The 17,500-nt window shown below is 48.0% G+C and overlaps 3 protein-coding genes across 4 annotated transcripts in view; all 3 read left to right on the top strand.

Moving 5' to 3' along the window:
* Positions 1 to 656: 656 nt before the first annotated feature.
* On the top strand, positions 657 to 9,995 carry Amph (amphiphysin). The gene is made up of 9 exons (XM_025299949.1): positions 657 to 799; positions 1,600 to 1,775; positions 6,234 to 6,424; positions 6,708 to 6,980; positions 7,161 to 7,279; positions 7,583 to 7,626; positions 7,908 to 8,093; positions 8,979 to 9,121; positions 9,287 to 9,995. The coding sequence occupies exons 1-9, from the start codon at positions 657 to 659 to the stop codon at positions 9,365 to 9,367; spliced, it is 1,356 nt and encodes a 451-aa protein (XP_025155734.1). The 3' UTR covers positions 9,368 to 9,995.
* A 97-nt stretch (positions 9,996 to 10,092) lies between these two features.
* Positions 10,093 to 13,672, top strand: LOC112588812 (uncharacterized). The gene is made up of 2 exons (XM_025299948.1): positions 10,093 to 13,008; positions 13,106 to 13,672. The coding sequence occupies exons 1-2, from the start codon at positions 12,778 to 12,780 to the stop codon at positions 13,442 to 13,444; spliced, it is 570 nt and encodes a 189-aa protein (XP_025155733.1). The 5' UTR covers positions 10,093 to 12,777; the 3' UTR covers positions 13,445 to 13,672.
* A 3,708-nt stretch (positions 13,673 to 17,380) lies between these two features.
* Positions 17,381 to 17,500, top strand: part of Galphaq (G protein alpha q subunit) — a 31,546-nt gene continuing 31,426 nt past the window's right edge. For both annotated transcript variants that reach the window (XM_019842493.2, XM_019842496.2), the window contains exon 1: positions 17,381 to 17,500. This exon is cut by the window's right edge and continues 1,236 nt beyond it. The gene's annotated coding sequence lies outside the window, so the exon portion shown is untranslated.

Genomic DNA, 17,500 nt, shown 5'->3' with positions numbered 1-17,500 from the left:
CGTATATACGATAACCGATGCGACGATGCATTCGCTGTCGTGGTCGTAAGTGCAGCTTCCGGGGCGAAAGTCTCCCCCCGCGCCTCCGCCGCCTCCGTCGTGACTCACCCTGCGCGATAACGTTATTTCTGTCGGCCCGCATTAGCGGGCCGACAGACGCACCAGCAGACTCGCTCGACTTATCTCCGGATGAGTCTGAATAATATATCGAAAACAGTGGACACGTCAACAGGCTTATCTCGTCCTTTGACAATAATAATGCCTCCGGCGAGATAAATCGCGCGAGAACCGCGCCCGTCGCCGTCGTCGTTCGTCAACTGTCCTTAATGAACGCCATAGAAATCGGCTGAAAGAATTCATTTGAACGTTGGTGCCGCCCTCCCCTCCGCCCGCCCCTTCCATACAATGGGCGAAATACCGGACATACGCACGCATGTGCGTGCGCGGTTTATTGGCTCTCTTCGCGCAATGAAAGACCTTGGGCGATTATTCAGTGCACCTCCCGCGAGCGCTTCCTCGCCGACATGATGGCGTGAAGATCGAACGGCGGCATCCCCGTCGTGAAATTTCTCCGCGGTCGACGGCTATTGTTACGTAATCCGCGGCCTTTCGCAACGTCGCGCCTCATTGTCGATAACAATGGTAATGTTGCGGGGATGGCTTTCTTATTGAGTCGCGCGCCTCTCATTTTCGGCGTCGGTCACAGCAATGGCTTCCCCGGCGATCATTACTTCACTGCGTGTAATTACAGCCGCAAATATCAGGTGAATCTGCAGGATCCAATTCCTCCAAATGTCAGGTACTTTCTTTTTTATTTTTTTTATTTTTTTTCACTTCGATGGGGGGGGGGAAGAGGTCTGTCGGAAAGTGGGGTGAAAACTCGCTTGTATCGGCAAGAAAATCATAGTCAAGTATTTGCGGCGCCGACATTTTGTTATTCTGCCGAAAAAGTGGTGTGGTGAATCAACTTTCCGCGTCGAACAGATTCTGATTCCTGATTTTTAATATTAAATTAATTAACCCCCCTTTAATTTTTTGCGACACTACATTTTTTAATTTCATTTTAAAGTTGCGATCTGATAGCAGCGCTGGCTTTTACTTACTTTGATCTATCGTATATGGTTGTATTAATATTTATATACATTAAGAATATCCGTTAAGATTACTTCTTAAGAATATCTAACACATTCTTAAGAAGACTCTCCTCTTAAGTTAAGAAAATGTTCTTGGTGCCTATTTTAGGAGAAATTATCCTAAATATAAGTGGAAAATTCTTAAAATAAGAATACCATTTTTTCAGTGTGACGGTGTACTTGATTGTAGCATGATTGTCGCCGTGGCAGCGGCATTCGCTACACCGAAATCGTTGCCCTGAATATAATTCCTTCATCACTCGGTCGCATAGATAGGCAGAAGACTCGGGTGTCTTCTCGCACGGAGGTGCTTTGCACCTACGTAGAGTACGCGTTTTGTGGGAACGAGACCCACGCAAAAATTCACGAGCACACCCAGCCGTGCTGTCGACCGCGGGCGGCTTCTCCCGATCAGGGAGATGTGCGATGATAAGTCGCGATTGCTTGCGTACCCGTGAAAATCGTGAACCGTAAGATCTGATAGACGTGTTTGCCTCTCGTTGCAGTTCCTCCAGAACCTGGGCAAGGTCGACCGAACTGCGGACGACATATTCGACGAGCACCTGCAAAACTTCACGAGGCAGCAGAACTCCGCCAACAGGCTGCAAAAGGAGTTCAACAATTACATCAGGTGTGTCCGAGGTAAGTCGAGAGGGACAAGTCCGCCGTGATCTCCATTCTTCAATGGCGCAATCGCGCCACTTTTATCAGACACTACCGAAGAAAAGAAAGACAAAATTGCGTGGCGTGTTGCGCGCAACTTTACGTCGCGTCGCCGTGACCCATTTGCTAAATACGCGTGGAGGTCCACTCGTGTTTTTTTTCCTCTTTTTTTTTTCTTTTTACGAATCACGGAGCGAGATATTAGGACCTTCGCAAAAAGTGCCCGTTTTTCAGTTCCCGATTTTTAAATTAAATTTTATGCGAAATGATAGCTCATGATAAGACATTAATCACAAAATTTTGATCACAAGAAATTAATCACAAAAAAGTTTTACATTGAGCATACGATTGGTTTCAGAGATATAGAGGATCAAAGTGGTCACTATCTACTAAGGAAGTTTGACACTAATAACGTTTTATCATACGAATTTTTGCGAAATTCAGTATCTACGGGTTCTTTGAGTTGCTTATTATGAATTCGATGTCAGATTTAAAAAATTCAAGATGGCGGATGTAATATAGCGGACACAAATAGTGAAAAAATTGTTTACTTTTATTAGAACTGTTATGTTGTGATATACTTTAAAACCGACAACTTCAGGACTGAATTTTTAGATAACTTTTATATTATTGGATATAATGATATGTAATTATAAAGAGTCACGGAAACTGCAATGAAAAACCACGTCTGTAATGAAAAAGCTTCTAAATATAACAAATAAAACTGTCACGTTATCCTTTATGCGTCATGTAACGTATCAATTTGAATTTGATATCTTTTTTTATGAAAAACCAATAAAAAAAATACTTTTTCCACTCAAAAATTTTCGTTGAAAAAGTTACTTTCGAAAACCTAATAGAAAATTCGCAACCAGCTAGCCAGAAAAAACCACAACATAACAGTTCCAATAAAAGTAAATGAATGTTTCACTATGTATGCCCGCCATGTTACATCTGCCATCTTGAATTTTTTAAATCTGACATCAGATTCATAATCGGCAACTCTCAAAGAACCCATAGATAGCGAATTTTGCAAAAATTCGTGCGATAAAGCGTTATTAGTGTCATACTTTCTTAGTAGGTAGTGACCACTTTGACCCTCTACATCTTTGAAACCAATCGTATGCTCAACGTAAAACTTTTCTGTAATTAATGTCTCATCATGAACTATCTTTTGGCATAAAATTCAAGGACCAAAATCGAGGCAACCGAAAAACGGGCAAAAAATCGGCCCTTTTTGCGGAGGTTCTTCATTCGTCATTATCGACACGTGTCTCAGCTTGCAAAGTGGGATTTCCGCAAGTGCGCGAAGTTTCAATTTCATCACGCTCCGTTCGGGATAACGAGGTGCCAAAGGCGCCTAAAGATGAAAAATCGTACACCGATCGAGCGAGTTGATAGATACCGATAGAAAAGAAGCGTCCGGTAGATTTACTTTTAGTTTTTTAGTCTTTGGACTCGCGTTTGTGTATCGAGCTCACCCTTCTTCCAGCTATCCCAGCCGCTTGAGCGGGGAAATGAGAATAGATTACGCTCTGTGCAGTAATTTGCAGTAATTCCGGGCGTTACGCAATAGAATCGAGCACTCGAGGTGCACGTAACAAAGCTCGTTCCGCACGCACGAGGTCAATTTTCGCTGAAAATCACCGAAGGCCGCGCCGTCGCCGAGCGTCGTCGTCCGTCGTCGCTCGGGAAAATCATTGTCGCTCTCGCGCTGAATGACGCGAACGGGTGAATAAGCCGCGGGGCATACGACATCAATTACGAATCGACGGCGGGAATCGACGTAATATTTTAATCGCGTACACACATTCTCAGCAACACACACACACACACACACACACACAGAGTCGCAAACAGGCGCGCAACGCGAGGCGACCTTTGAACGACGGCAGGAAGAAACGATTGTCGGCGTAATTCGCCGCGCGATCTTTCGCGCTACGGTGTGTCCGAAATATTAAGAGCCGAGCCGGGGTGACCTTGCCGCTGCGGGAGATTGTTCATATTTCAGATAAGATAAGCGCGACGACGCACCCATATGCAAGCCATGTGCTGCAATCGATAGGGCGCGGTCGGCGCGGCGGAGCGGATGCAGCCGAGCATTTTCCGCTTCTTCCGATACATTCGCTCATCTCACCCTTCCTTCCTCATCTCCATATCGGGGAGATTTTGCGAGGAACACGCGTTCCTCCGGCCTTCGATTGAGAAACTCGGCGTGAGCGCGGCGCAAAATTGATAAGCGTGAGAATCGCGCGAGGGAGAATTTTCGGCGAGCCCCCCGCCCCCACCGCCGCCGCCGCCGCCGCCTCATCGTTATGCAAACGTCGCGCGACATTCAGTCGCTCGCCGGTGACTTGTTCCTCCTACTCCTCCTCGTTTCGGGAGGAAGTGTTAATTTCGGAGAGAGAGCGCGTGGCACCCGCGTCAGCAGCAGCAGCAGCAGCAGCGGCGGTTCCCCTTACAAGTAAACTTTGCGAAACGTCAGACGTCGATTTGTTTCCAATTTTTTATAATCATTTTTTATGTCAAAATATGAAGAAATCTGTTATCATTTTTAGCTTAAATTAATTTTTTCAATTTTTTCGAAATTTTTCAAGTTTGGCACAAGTACACTATTTTATACATATTTAAAACAATATTTCTTAAAAATATATATATCTGATTTGTTGAAACTTGCACACACATGTCGCAGATTTTGTAAAATTCAAAATGGCGGATCTAATATGGCTAACGTCATTGTTGAAAAAGTAGTTCAGTTTTTAGTACGCTACATTCGACGTTGGGTAACGACAGTTTACTCTTCTGCAAAAATTTTCTTCTTTTTTTTGTTAATTTTTTACCAGATTTTGACATTAAAATGAGCTCGTTTGCTGGATAGTGAGCCGAAAGATTACGCAACGTCGAATGTAGTGTGCAAGTTTCAACAAATCAGATATATATATATATATATTTTTTTTTTAAGAAATATTGCTTTAAATGTGTATAAAATAGTGTACTTGTACCAATCTTCAAAAATTTCGAAAAAATTAAAAAATTAATTTAAGCTAAATTTAAGCTAAAAATGATGACAGATTTCTTCATATTTTGACATAAAAAATAACTATAAAAAATTGGAAACAAATCGACGTCTGACGTTTCCCGAGGTTCACTTGTTAGCGTTCCTTTTATCACTCGGCAGACGGGCGCGCAACGTCGTTTGCACATTAATACCCGCATGCCGCACGCGAGTTTCTCCCTCGCATACGCGCCGCCAACGTCGACCATGCGGATGAAAGGCCGCGCGACGCAGCGCTTTTCCTCTTGTCCAATTTCGCGGAACGTCTGTTCAATCTTTCAATCTTTTTTCTAGTAACATTTAATAATGAAAAATGTCGATGCGACGCGTCGAGAATTTAGCGTTTTTTTTTATTTTGTTTTTTTTTATACACGCACAGCAAGTAAAACGCACAGAGTCAGGTTTTGCCATCTTTTAGACAGGAGGATCCTCGGCGAGGATCCTCCCCCTCGTCGCTTAGGTCCGAGCCGAGGAGAAAGGAAGGACAAAGAACGAAACGACGGACACGTCTCGGTGGCTGTGTGGCTCTCGGGAGCCGAGAGTAAAAAGCAATGGTACTGAAAATTGCGGCGGCCGATTACCGTAATTGCGCTAACGACGACGCCGTTAACGCTCGCGCTCGAATCATCCGTATTAGCGCTACTTGATGCGCGCCTTCAATTGCCCGCGGTGGTGCGACAACGCTTTAATTGAAGAGGCCGATTTACGATTTGCAGACGTCCCGCAGCCGCGGCCGTCCCGATGAGTGACTGCGATTCGGAAAACACACTCGCTCGGTAAAGATGATCTGTCTCTCCAAGGTCGATCGCTTCAGCCGATCGGTATCGCGCCACTTCACGTCTTGCACGTGGAGACGCGGCGACATGACGGCGTCGGGGTCAGTCGTCGCTGAGCCTCGTTTCCGCGCCCGCGAACTCTTCGTCCTTCGTCCTATCGCTCGCGGGAGTCGCCGGTGGTGTCGTCGCGACGCGGAACTTTTCGCGTCAACGACCGCCTTATCGCGGTCTTCGCCAAACCGGCGAGGTGAGGTGAGCTTCGGATGTGGGTCAGGAAAGTAGTAGACGAGTCCGACCCGGGCTCCTGGCGCGGCGAATTCCCGAGTGTCGTCGATCGGCCGGGAAATCGGCGGGAAAAAGTTTCTCCGAGTCGACGACGGCCGCTTTTACGCGCGACCTCGCCGAGAGGCCCGCGGGGGATTTTCCCTCCGCGATGCGCCTTGCTGACGTGTAATGATGGATGAACGTATTAAGGTAGGCGCGCGCGCGAAGGAGAGAGAGAGAGAGAGAGAGAGAGAGAGAGAGAGAGAGAGAGAGAGAGAGAGAGAGAGAGAGAGAGACCGAGAGCGAGCGAGGAATGATGCGCGTCTGCGTTTCGTTTTGCAGCGGTGCAAGCCGCCTCGAAGACGCTCATGGACTCGTTGAATGAAATCTATGAGAGCCAATGGACCGGACACGATCTGTTATACGTACAGGCACAAAATCTCGACATGCTGTGGCAGGATTTCACTCACAAGCTCGCGGATCAGGTTCTTGTGCCACTCAACACATATCAGAGCCAATTCCCGGAGATGAGGGTACGTTCTCTCTCGCTGCATGCGCGCGAGTCTGCGTTGATAGCTCGTTGAACGATTCTTCTCCATCGATGTATTGATATTGTGTCTTCAGCGTGTTACCTGAAAGATGTACACGCGATGGAAAAGAGTCGAGCGACGCAGGAGAGTCGCAGGAAGCGCAATTGTGTCGAGTTGATAGAAAAGTAGCAAATAGGTCGAATAGCATCAGCTTCACCAGCGAGCGCCGCTGCGATATATTATTGGCGATAATTTTGATGAATCGTAATATGAATCCATTCTGCAGAAAAAGATCGACAAGCGCGGCCGCAAATTGGTGGACTACGACAGTCAGAGACACAACTTCCAATCGCTGCAGTGCAATCCAAAGAAGAGGGACGAGCTGAAGGTGTCTCGGGGGAAGGAGCTGCTGGAGGAGGCGAAGCGCACGTACGAGCAGCTGAATTCCGAGCTGCACGACGAGCTGCCGGCGTTGTACGACTCACGCGTGCTGTTCCTCGTCACCAATCTGCAGACCCTCTTCGCCGCCGAGCAAGTGTTTCACACGGAAAGCGCCAAGGTAACAATCTCGTCCGGCCGTTGAATCGTTGCTCTCGTTTGCGCGCGCGAAATTTTTCAAACGTTGCAAACAGCTGCGACGCTCGACAAAGTTGGAGTCTTGAAGATATTTGCGATATTCAGTAGTTGAAATGCGAAGTATTTCTGATGAAATTCATCATGCCCCCGTTCATGTCGACAGGTGTACTCCGAGTTGGAGGCGATCGTCGATAAATTGGCCAACGAGAGCCAGCGGGGTTCTTACACGCTGAAGAAGAGCACGGAACCGCAGTCGCCCAAGTCGCCGAACGCGAACTCGTCGTGAGTAGATGACTTCTCGACAGTATTGATGATTCGTTGACGCGCGCGCGCGCGCGTCTACGAAATTGACGCAAGCCTTGCCTTTGAACGCCTTTGAACGCACGGTGTATCGGCGGTGATCGTAGAGCGCGACATTGTTAATTAATGCGGCAAAACAGTTGCGTGAAACTCTCAGTAATACCAAATTCGCCGTCATTACGTAAGACGCGATATAACGACGACGACGACGACGACGACGACGACGACGACGACACAGCAGTCGCGGTCGTGCTGCGTGATAACAAAAGTCCCGATTTGTTTCAGCCTAATAATCAACACGCAACCGGCGCAGAACAACATCTCGGAAGGTAATTATTTTCGCATCTTCGTTCGCATTTCCGCTCGAGCGTTTTTGCCCTCCCGTCTCCCGTCTGCTTCCCGTGTCTCGGATTCTCTCTCCCCCGTAGAACATGCGTGCGTTACGCTGATATTTTCTGCATGACCCTTCCGCTCTCGCTGCTCGCGGAACGGGAACGGGAGAACGGGACCTCGTGTGGCGGTTCCCGCTGAAGGAACGCCGAGAACGCCGTGTTGTTGGGCCTACGGCGTGCGTACAGTTTTGAGTGTGCTTCCCTGTCGCGTGTTTCAGCCTTGGACGACACCGCGCCCCCGGCCGGGGACTCGTCGCCGACCACCCAGATAAACGGCAACGCTAACAGCAACGCTAACAGCAACGCTAACAGCAATGATAATTCTCTCAATAACCAGGACGCATCGCCGCAGAGCGCGGTCGCGCCTGCCAAGCGGGTCGAGGAGCTGTACGATATTCCTGTCGGTAAGTCGCCCGCGGATACTCCATTCCGCGGGTTACCCTCCCTCCGACGTGTCTTCTTGTTCCCGACGCTGTCAATGGCGCGTCCGTCTGTCTGTCTCTTTGTCTTTGTACTTGCGCGACTCGCCGACTCAAACGGCGAAAATTGCGACGAGAGTGTATGAAACGTGTCGGGGCGACAAGTCGACCGTAGAGGGCTGAATCGTCGACGTCTCAATAGCGCAACTACCGATGCGATTGATCCGCGTTTTAACGCGGGTGCGATATGATATATAATGTACATTCGTATCGAGGATTTTTCCCGAAGAAATTAGAAACCACTAGTTTCGAGCGCTTTGGTAGTTTCAGCGTTGACCGTCGACTCGATTCCGTTTTTCGAAGCTGGGAGAGTCTAGTTGGGTCTGTCGTTTTGCGAGGAATGAACCCGGATGAGAATGTATACGCAGTACATACACGGTGATTAATCTCGAGTGAAATGTGCAGCATCGTGGTCGTTGGTTGATTAATTAGTTGATTAGAGTTGTTGATTAGTGACACTGCCCGCTCACCCCTCTGTGCATGGTCTTGCCGGAGCGAGAGAGAGAGAGAGAGAGAGAGAGAGAGAGAGAGAGAGAGAGAGAGGGAGAGAGAGAGAGAGAGAGAGAGGGAGAGAGGGAGAGAAAGAGAGAGAGAGAGAGAGAGAGAGAGAGAAGTAGTATTCCGACCCGATTTCCGAGCGTGGTCTACATTGTGCAGAGTTGTTATAAATGAAGGAAACGTACTTTTTGAACGTTGCATGTCGAGCAATATCGTGTCCGGACGCGGATGAGATCGCAGACAGGTCCATGACTAACGGAGCGGATTCGGTGCTTCTAGAGGCGGAATATGAAAATTCCAATTTCTCTGTAGGGGCGACGACCGACAATCTACCGCCGGGCGTGTTGTACAGAGTCAAGGCCACTTACAAGTACAGCCGCGAGGACGTCGACGAGCTGTCGTTCGACGTCGGTGAAATCATACGTGTTGTGGAGTACGATGATCCGGAGGAACAGGTGAGAAACTTGTGAGAGACGACACACATTGTGTTCTCTCTGTCGGAATCGTGTTCTCGCAGACGAGAAAGAGAGTCACGACGATAAGTCTCTCTCGTCTACGACAAGCTTCCGCGAGGTGTCTTCTCCTCTCACGAAACAGTATCGCGTTGCTCTCTGCTGCAGGAGGAAGGCTGGCTAATGGGCATCAAGGAAGGCACCAACGAGAAGGGCATGTTCCCGGCGAACTTTACAAAGCCGCTGTGAAAGAGCTGCGTGCGGTTCGCCATCTGACACTCCAATGCTCACAGAGAAACGGCGTATTTTACTCTAAGATAAGTTAAAAGAGTCGTCATTGAAGCGGGAGATGAGAATTGTTGCGTGCGTGTGCGCGCGCGCAAGAGAAAGAGAGAGAGAGAGAGTAGTATTACGCACGATGTGTACAGGTATATAACGCGCAAGTGAAGGAGCGAACGCGAAAGGAGAGAAAAGAAAGAAAAAAGGAGATGGGCGCGGGCGATGGGTTCTTGCAGGGGAGGTAAAGGGGAGGGGAGCGGGGAATTCGATAAGATAGTTATGCTGGAGGGTACTGCGGAGAATCAATCACCCCAAAGTGCCTTAACCCAGCCACTGTCTGTGCCAACATTCACTCGTTTTGTTCATCAAGTGTGTGCGTGTGTGTATGCGTGCGTGCCTCCTGTGTGTGTGTGTGTGTGTGTGTGTGTGTGTCTCTGTGTGTGTGTCTGTGCGTATGGGATTAACTCTCTCATATCAAGCGTACGAAATGCAACACATCATGAGTAATCAAATGAGATATTTAAGCGACGAGATAATATATTATAACACATTAGACATATGCCACATGACACACACACACACACACACACACACACACACACACACACACACACACACACACACACACACACACACACACACACACACACACACACATACACGCACACAATATATACACATTTACACACGATATGCAATATTATAATATAAAACGAAAGCTATATATTAAATTAATATTATTTTATGAAAGTGTACATAGATCTATATACGATTTAAGAGTATTTTACGAGGTAACTTTGTGGCCACTGAGAAAATTATCGCTATTAAGAGAAATATACATACATCATAAAATTTAGAAACACCTCGCGCGAAACGTACGCGAGAAGGTTTGCCAAACTCCTTGTTTCGCGAGGGGAGATGAGAGAAATCTTCAAGGTCCAACTACCTGTCTGCATCCGTATCGTAAGGTTTTACAATATTAAAAGCCGCCTATTGTTGTCGGCGGGACAGATCTATCGTAGCGGTAATCCCCGTCAAAATCTCACCGCGATTCACAATGCCAAATTTTTCAACGACGTATTAATAATGTTGTAGGTACAGAGGAAAAGTGATACGTAAGAAAATGAATATTGCAATGTAGAAATGAAAGATGATACGGCAGCATATAGTCTCCGTGTATTTACGACCGATAGTTTTTCTTCTTCTTCGTCTCTCCCTACGGAGGCGAATTTTACGTTAGTGGAATTTAATCGCGAATTATTTTTGCAGATTTTATTTACTCGTTCATTGCGTATTCGCAATCTTATGTACATGTATGTAGAAAATCGGGTAGCGACAAGAGGGAGAAAGAGAGGGAGAGAGAGAGAGAGCGAGAGAACGTTTATTATTACATTATTCTTGCTATTATTATTATTACTCTTATTATTATCATTGTTATAACTCCCATCTATCTATCCATATTGTCAGAGTAGAGAACGAATCAAACCTTGTGAAAAAAAAGAAAGAAAGAGAAACTTTTTTGTAGTCTCAATCAATACTTGTTAGGTCTGCTCGAAAAAAACAATCTTATATTCTCATCTTGCGTAATAAATAGTGCTGTAATAATGATAATATATATACACACACATACACACATACCGTATACAGAAAGTAATGTTAACAGAGTATGGATTTCAGCTTCCACTTGATCGCGTGTGTCTTTTTATTTTATCGGCTTGCGGTCAGATTGTTTCATATGATTGATCCATTGTCACACTAATGATTGAGATCTGCCAGAAGTCATTGATAGGTTTCCTCGACTTTTCAAGTTTATCCATAACGTATAATAAGTGAAGCTGAAAGTTGTCGCAATACTCAACAAAAAAAATATCGATCTGTGAGGACGCTCGACAGTGTTTGAGCGAACTGTCAAAATTTTCGTTTCCTTCTTACCCTTACTATTCACTACAGTCGTCAAACGGCGGAGGAGCGTAGTGCATTTAAGTATCGAGAATGCGGATAAAGATGAAGAAATCTTTCGGCTGTGTAATATCGATATTTTTTTTCTTTTCTTTTTTTCTTTTTTTATTAACATTACACGCTTGTAAAAGTTTGGCGGTTTGGATGTGTAGTATCTGACGAAAATCTAATGAGCGAGAAGTGTACATAGCCGTCTATTGCCATCCGCGCATCGACGTGACGTGTTATAACGCGTTGAATTATAATACGTCGCGTCAGCATGTAAGATGGCAAGGAATCTCTTTTCAATGGCAATTATATCACGTTCGATGTTGCGCTCACAATGCAAGCGAACATGGAGAAGCGTCGGAAGAAGAATTCCCAGTAAAGGTTGCGGATGTTTAGTGTAGCAGTGGAGCAATCGATTGTTATATGTCATTTGTCACTTTTACGCCTTGTTGTTTTCCTTTTTCTTCTTCCCCCGAGGCAGTCAGTCGTATCTTTTTATAACCTCAATATAAAGTGTACCAAACACACACGTGGTACACACAAACATGTACTCTTCTGCATCTCCCTTAATTGTCTCGACATTTCAAACTGATTATACAATAAATAACGACTGATTTGTAATACATAACACACGTGAGCGTTTGTAGCGTGATTCCTTGCCCCGAAGTGAATAAAAGAAATGTATTTCGCCTGAGAATATCCATCGATCATCATCCCGACGAGCCGAGTCGAGTTAAAGTAAGCGAGTTTAACGAGAAAATTATTCCACCGCGCGACATTCCATCCACTCTCGCTGCGAAAGGATATGGCTGATGTGACGATCAGTGAGTGATTATGCGAGTACGATAAATTGTGCGAATATTTTATACAAGTGTGTGTCCGTATGCGTCTCTCACATTGGTCAGAAATGAGTCGTTTGTGTCAGCGTTGTGTTAACGTCTAGAAACTTCGACGTACACGCGTCAATTTTTCAACCAGTTAATGTAACTCGCGCGTCTTGTTGTATCATGTCCGCCGAAATCTTAACGTCCTCCGTCTTACTTGAAGAGTAGGCTTGAGTAAGACTCGTTTGAAATATGTTTGCGAACAAGCGCCAGTCTCCAAAAAGTCATCCTCTTCATTTTGAAATCAAAATGATCCTTCTTATCCCGCGCTAACGACACAGAGGAACAAGAAGCGTCGTCCCCTCAAGAATCGCAAGGGTATTCCCGTCTTCCGACTCGCCCGTCTCAGGAAAATATCGTCGCCATCCACTCATGCTACAAACACTACAGGCGAAGTAGACTGTCGAGACGCTCGGCGGTAATTTACGCAAAGAGTAATTGGCCGTCGCTAAGCGAGCCCGACCACGCGATCCTTAGATCCTTGTGTCTCTCGAGCAGACTTTGAGCGGCCAGTCGCAGCAATTGCGGGAGACCCTGCGAGTCTACCTGATGAGGACCCAAGTGGAGGAGGCTGTGACGGAGGACGAACAGGCGAGTCTGACGCAATGTCTGGCCACGATCGGCAACGCGTTCGACGCTCTCATTCAGTACACGCAGTCTCTGAAGGTGTCGTGTCTCGCCATGGGTAGAGCGCTCGACGTGGGTCACGCTCTGCTCGCTCTTCGTCCCGCTTCCGACGTGAATCGCACGGACGAGGATCTCCTATTGTGTCGCAAACAGGTAGTCCTATCTATAAAGACCTGCGCGTTTCTATCTCGCGAGAGTCTGGAGTTGTAAATACTTCCCTTCTGCCATGTCTCCTCCGATCGTCGCGCAGATTCAGGTCGAGAGAGAGAAGAAAATGTCGAGTCTGCGAGAGCTGATCGAATGCTGCTCCAGTAACGTGGTCCTACCTGAGGACGCGTGCACGTTGCTGAACAATCATACAAACAGGAGGAAGGACTTTCTCGTCGCGTCGGCAAACTTTGAAAGCCTGCTCGAAAAGTCGAGACTGTCGGTGTCGCAGATGGAGAAGCTCCATCGGCAGCACGAGACAATCCTGGAGAACCTGCGACAGAGCAGGCGGCTCTTGGACTCGGAATTGCCGAGGATAATTAATTCGTACGTAAGCAGGACGAGTCTCGAGTGGCAGAGTATTTATCAAACTGAACGATGAAACGCAGGCGGTTGCAATCACTCCAGCGAGTCTTTCGCGAGGTCGCAGAATTGTGCGAGGACGGTAACGTGCATGTCACCAGTCTATTCAAGTTGATTGCGATGAACCTCTGCCGAGTGAGGGACGTAGGTGAGCGCAATTTTCAAGGGAAATTTGTCAAATAACGAGTCAAAATAAAAGAAAAGTCAATATCTCGAGAAAAAGACCCTTAGAAAAGATTACTTCAAATTTTTTAATTACTCATAGTTAACTATAAGTAACTTTAGATAACTATAAGTAACTTTATGTTAATTGGAACATCTTAAGTAATTTTTTCCAAGGGGTAGATAAAATTAGATTCCAAATCTGTATACAATTTTTCATATTTCTCTCCCGGAAATTTTTCCTGGCGTTTACACAATCGTCGCTTGACGCGCAGAGTTTGCACTCACTAGTCGAAATTTGTTGCGAAACGTGTAGAAGAAACGTTCGACAAGCAAGAGACGCGTAAAGAATTGCACGGGCAAGAAGTGATCCGCGGACACGACGCTGCGGTCTTTACAACTGTTGATTAATTAAGGGATCGAATTAAGTCTGAGGAATCTGTCGCAATTATAGGCTTCGCGAAGCCACACATTCTAAAACTTAATCCTCTTGTCGGGCGATGGCAATGGTTTGTACGACATGCGCCTTTCGCGATATGCACAAGAAGGATGCACGGAAATCCGGCAAAATAGAGAACAAAATACCAATGGAAACAACCACGTTTATACACCTAAATTTAGGAAGATTCAAGTTTCTCTCTTATTTGGAAACAGACGCACAAGTCGTTCTCGCGATAAAAATTGTAGTTTGTTTCGTATGGAAGAAGCGAGTGCGTGTATAAAAACTCGGTGTATAAAAACAAACTCTCGAGATAATCTAAATTTCACGCTTCTGGAAGTTTCTCGAGAGGATGCCGTGATTTGCAAGAAGTGCTTCCAAATAATGCTAATATCGACGCTTCGATATCACATTACGAGTTGTTGTTGTTCCATTTCTTATGAACAGCTAACAATGTAACCTAGTTGGCCGAGCCTAGCTCGTGTACATTCGTCAAAACAATAGCATCCAATGCTGATTGGAATACTGATTAAAAACTCGAGCACAAGACATCGAGAACGTCGTCATTCTTGACACACAAGTCCGGTACACCGCAGCACTAAGTTAGGAGTCTCCCACTCTCTATCCGGATTCTCGCAAAAGACTCACCTTTTTGTTGATTATTAAACAAGCTGTTTTTAAGAAAACAAATCTAATGATTCGAACCTCCTGTACCGTATCCAAACGCATTTTATTGCAACTTTCTGTCGCGTGGGAATCAGCGACATTTTATTGCACGTGTCGAACGTTCACCACTTTGCAACCGATCAACGAAGAGCTTCTGTTTCAACGCAGCGAAGAAGCCATTATCATCATTTAATTCGAGGCAAGAAGGTAACGTCTGATACATAGTTGAAAAGTCCAAAAGCGGAGACTGGAGATACGGGTCTTCACCGTAAACACTTGAAAATGGACAAAAAACCAGATTGTCACTCGGGTCGCGTGATAGAAGCATCAAACGAACAAGTAGAAGATGAAGCAGAGAGAAATTTATCATCACGCACACTCGAGGCAAAGATTGCTCGACGGCGAAACAGAGTCTGAGACGAGGCGGACGCGAAAAGGCCAAGAGCGAAAACGAGAAATAGCACGCGCAAGTAAGACTAGCACAAAAACATGGATCGATATGGCGAAACTTGTCGCACCTTTGCGAGAGACAAACGTTCCATTTTCTGTCCGTTGACGCGTTCGTTGTCGAGTCCCTGTTGAAAATTCAAGCATCGTTCGTACAAGACCCGCCGCCGGGTGCGTCCATCTCCGCGGCCGGCCGGCCGGTAAGATAGAACACGCAACGACCGACGCGAGCGCGACGTAGTTCGCGGTGGCGGCCGTAGCGGCGCCGTTACGTTCTCCGTGCCTCCTCCCCGGCGGGTGGCGGCCGCGCCTCCTACTCGCCGATTTTAATCTCGTTAGCGGACACGTGCGCGCCCCCCGCGCCCTACGGTGCTGGTGATACGCGGAGGCAGCCACGAGCGAACCGGGAGCCGTTGGCCGTGGGTGCCGTGTCGCGGGGCTTCGTCAATCTGGTTTGGTCTAACAGGATTCCGCGGCTCGCGCGACGCTTCATAAAAGCTGCGCGCCGGACGGGCGCGGCGCGTGTCGCAAGGAGGAGTTGCTCCGCTCGGGAGGTGTGGGCGCTCGTGCAGCAGCAGCAGCAGCAGCAGCCAGCGGTAACGGCAGCATACACACGTACACCACATATAGACACACACACACGTGCACACAGTAAAGCGAAAGCGAGAGAGGAGGTAGAAACGACGAGGCATCGCGCGCACCGTGTCGGACTTTCGCGATCCGACACGTCGTCGTCGTCGCCGTACTCGTGCTCGTGGTCATCATCGTCGTCGTCGTCGTCGTCGTCGTGACCACGCGCACCGTGCCGCGTATGCCGCGGTCGTCTCGCGGTGTCGGTCCTCGTGTCAGTCGGTGCGTCGGAATAGTAGTAACAGCAGCAGCAGCGGCGACAGCTTTTCGCGTGTGTGCCAGAGGAAAGACCGCGACAGACGGAGAAGCGGTGGCAGCGTGAACGAGAGAGACAGAGGGAGCGAGCAACCAAGGGACGGCGGCTGTGCGCTTCAAGGAGAGACGAAGAGAGAGCGAGTGAGCTTTCAGGCTGATAGAGAGAGGGAGAGCGAGCGAGCGAGCAAGAGTGAGTGAGAGAGAGAGAGAGGTGAGTGAGTCAGTGTGAGAGAGAGAGAGAGAGGGAGAGAGAGAGAAGAGAGAGAGGGAGACGAAGCGCCGGTGGGTTACCACACCCAACACCGCGCGAGCCGGGGAGCCGATCGCGAACGTCGCCGCTACGCTGCTCTCTCTCGAGAGCTCTCTCTAGCAGCCGCGCACGGTGCGTGTAGTACGCGGCTGGAACGAACGTGCGCCACCCAGGTTTCTCCGTTGTCACCCGGGTGGGTGACGTGCCATCGTGCTTCCGTAGCGTAGTCAAGTGTCCGCGCGCCGGACTCCGCGGCAGAGAGAGAGAGAGAGAGAGAGAGAGAGAGAGAGAGAGAGATAGAAAGAGGGAGGGAGTGAGAGAGAAAGAAAAAGAGAGAGAGAGAGCGGCAGCACGAACAAGCGACACCGGGAGGAAGTGTGAGGGGGTGTGGAGAGAGAAGTGCTGCGTGTGAAGAAGCGAACGAACGAGCGAGCGAGCGAGCGAGAGGGAAGAAGAGCGAGCGAGCGAGCAAGAGAGAGGGAGCGAGACAGACGGACCTCGCCCTCCGCGGGGGAACGTCCGTCGTGAACGACCGCGGTTACAGAGAGCGTTCGACAGACCGACACATCGTGCCGCGTCCGTGTCCGTGGGAAAGGCAAACGTGCGCGTCCCAGTGATTACATGTGTGTACGCGTGTGCCGTGCGTGAGTAATAGAGACGGAGAAAGAGGCGAGAGTGCACGAGATATATACAGGTATATTTCCATGTATACACACACACAGTGAGCAGGAGAGAGAGAGAGAGAGAGAGAGAGAGAGAGAGAGAGAGAGAGAGAGAGAGAGAGAGAGAGAGAGAGAGAAAGAAGAGGAGATTCTCGCATAGTGCGCCTCGGCGATCTCGCGTATCAGGGCGAGAAACGTGCGTGCGAACGAGCGAACGAGCGAGCCAGTGCGATCGGGACGGAACGATACGTGTGATAAGAGAGCGAGGAGAGAGAAGAGAGAGGGAGAAGGAAAGAGTGAGAGAACCTGGGTAGGGAAGGGAAGGGAAGGCAAGACAGGAGAAGAGAAGAGAAGCAAAGGAAAGAAAAAAAAGGCAAGAGAAGACAAAAGAGAAGAAAGACAGACGGATCGGACCAGACGGAGCGCGCGCGCGCGAGATAGAGTGAGACAGACAGAGAGAGAGAGAGAGAGAGAGAAAGAGAGGTAGAGAGAAAGCGAACGAGAACGAACGAGCGAAAACGGAGCAAAGGAGCGAGCAGTAGAAGACGGCAGGCGGCGCGAGGA

This window comes from Harpegnathos saltator, unplaced genomic scaffold (assembly GCF_003227715.2).
Source record: "Harpegnathos saltator strain DR-91 unplaced genomic scaffold, Hsal_v8.6 scaffold3, whole genome shotgun sequence".
NCBI classification, from domain to species: domain Eukaryota; kingdom Metazoa; phylum Arthropoda; class Insecta; order Hymenoptera; family Formicidae; genus Harpegnathos; species Harpegnathos saltator.
The sequence above is the reverse complement of the archived record's forward strand: the minus strand, read 5'-3'. Positions and strand labels throughout refer to the sequence as shown.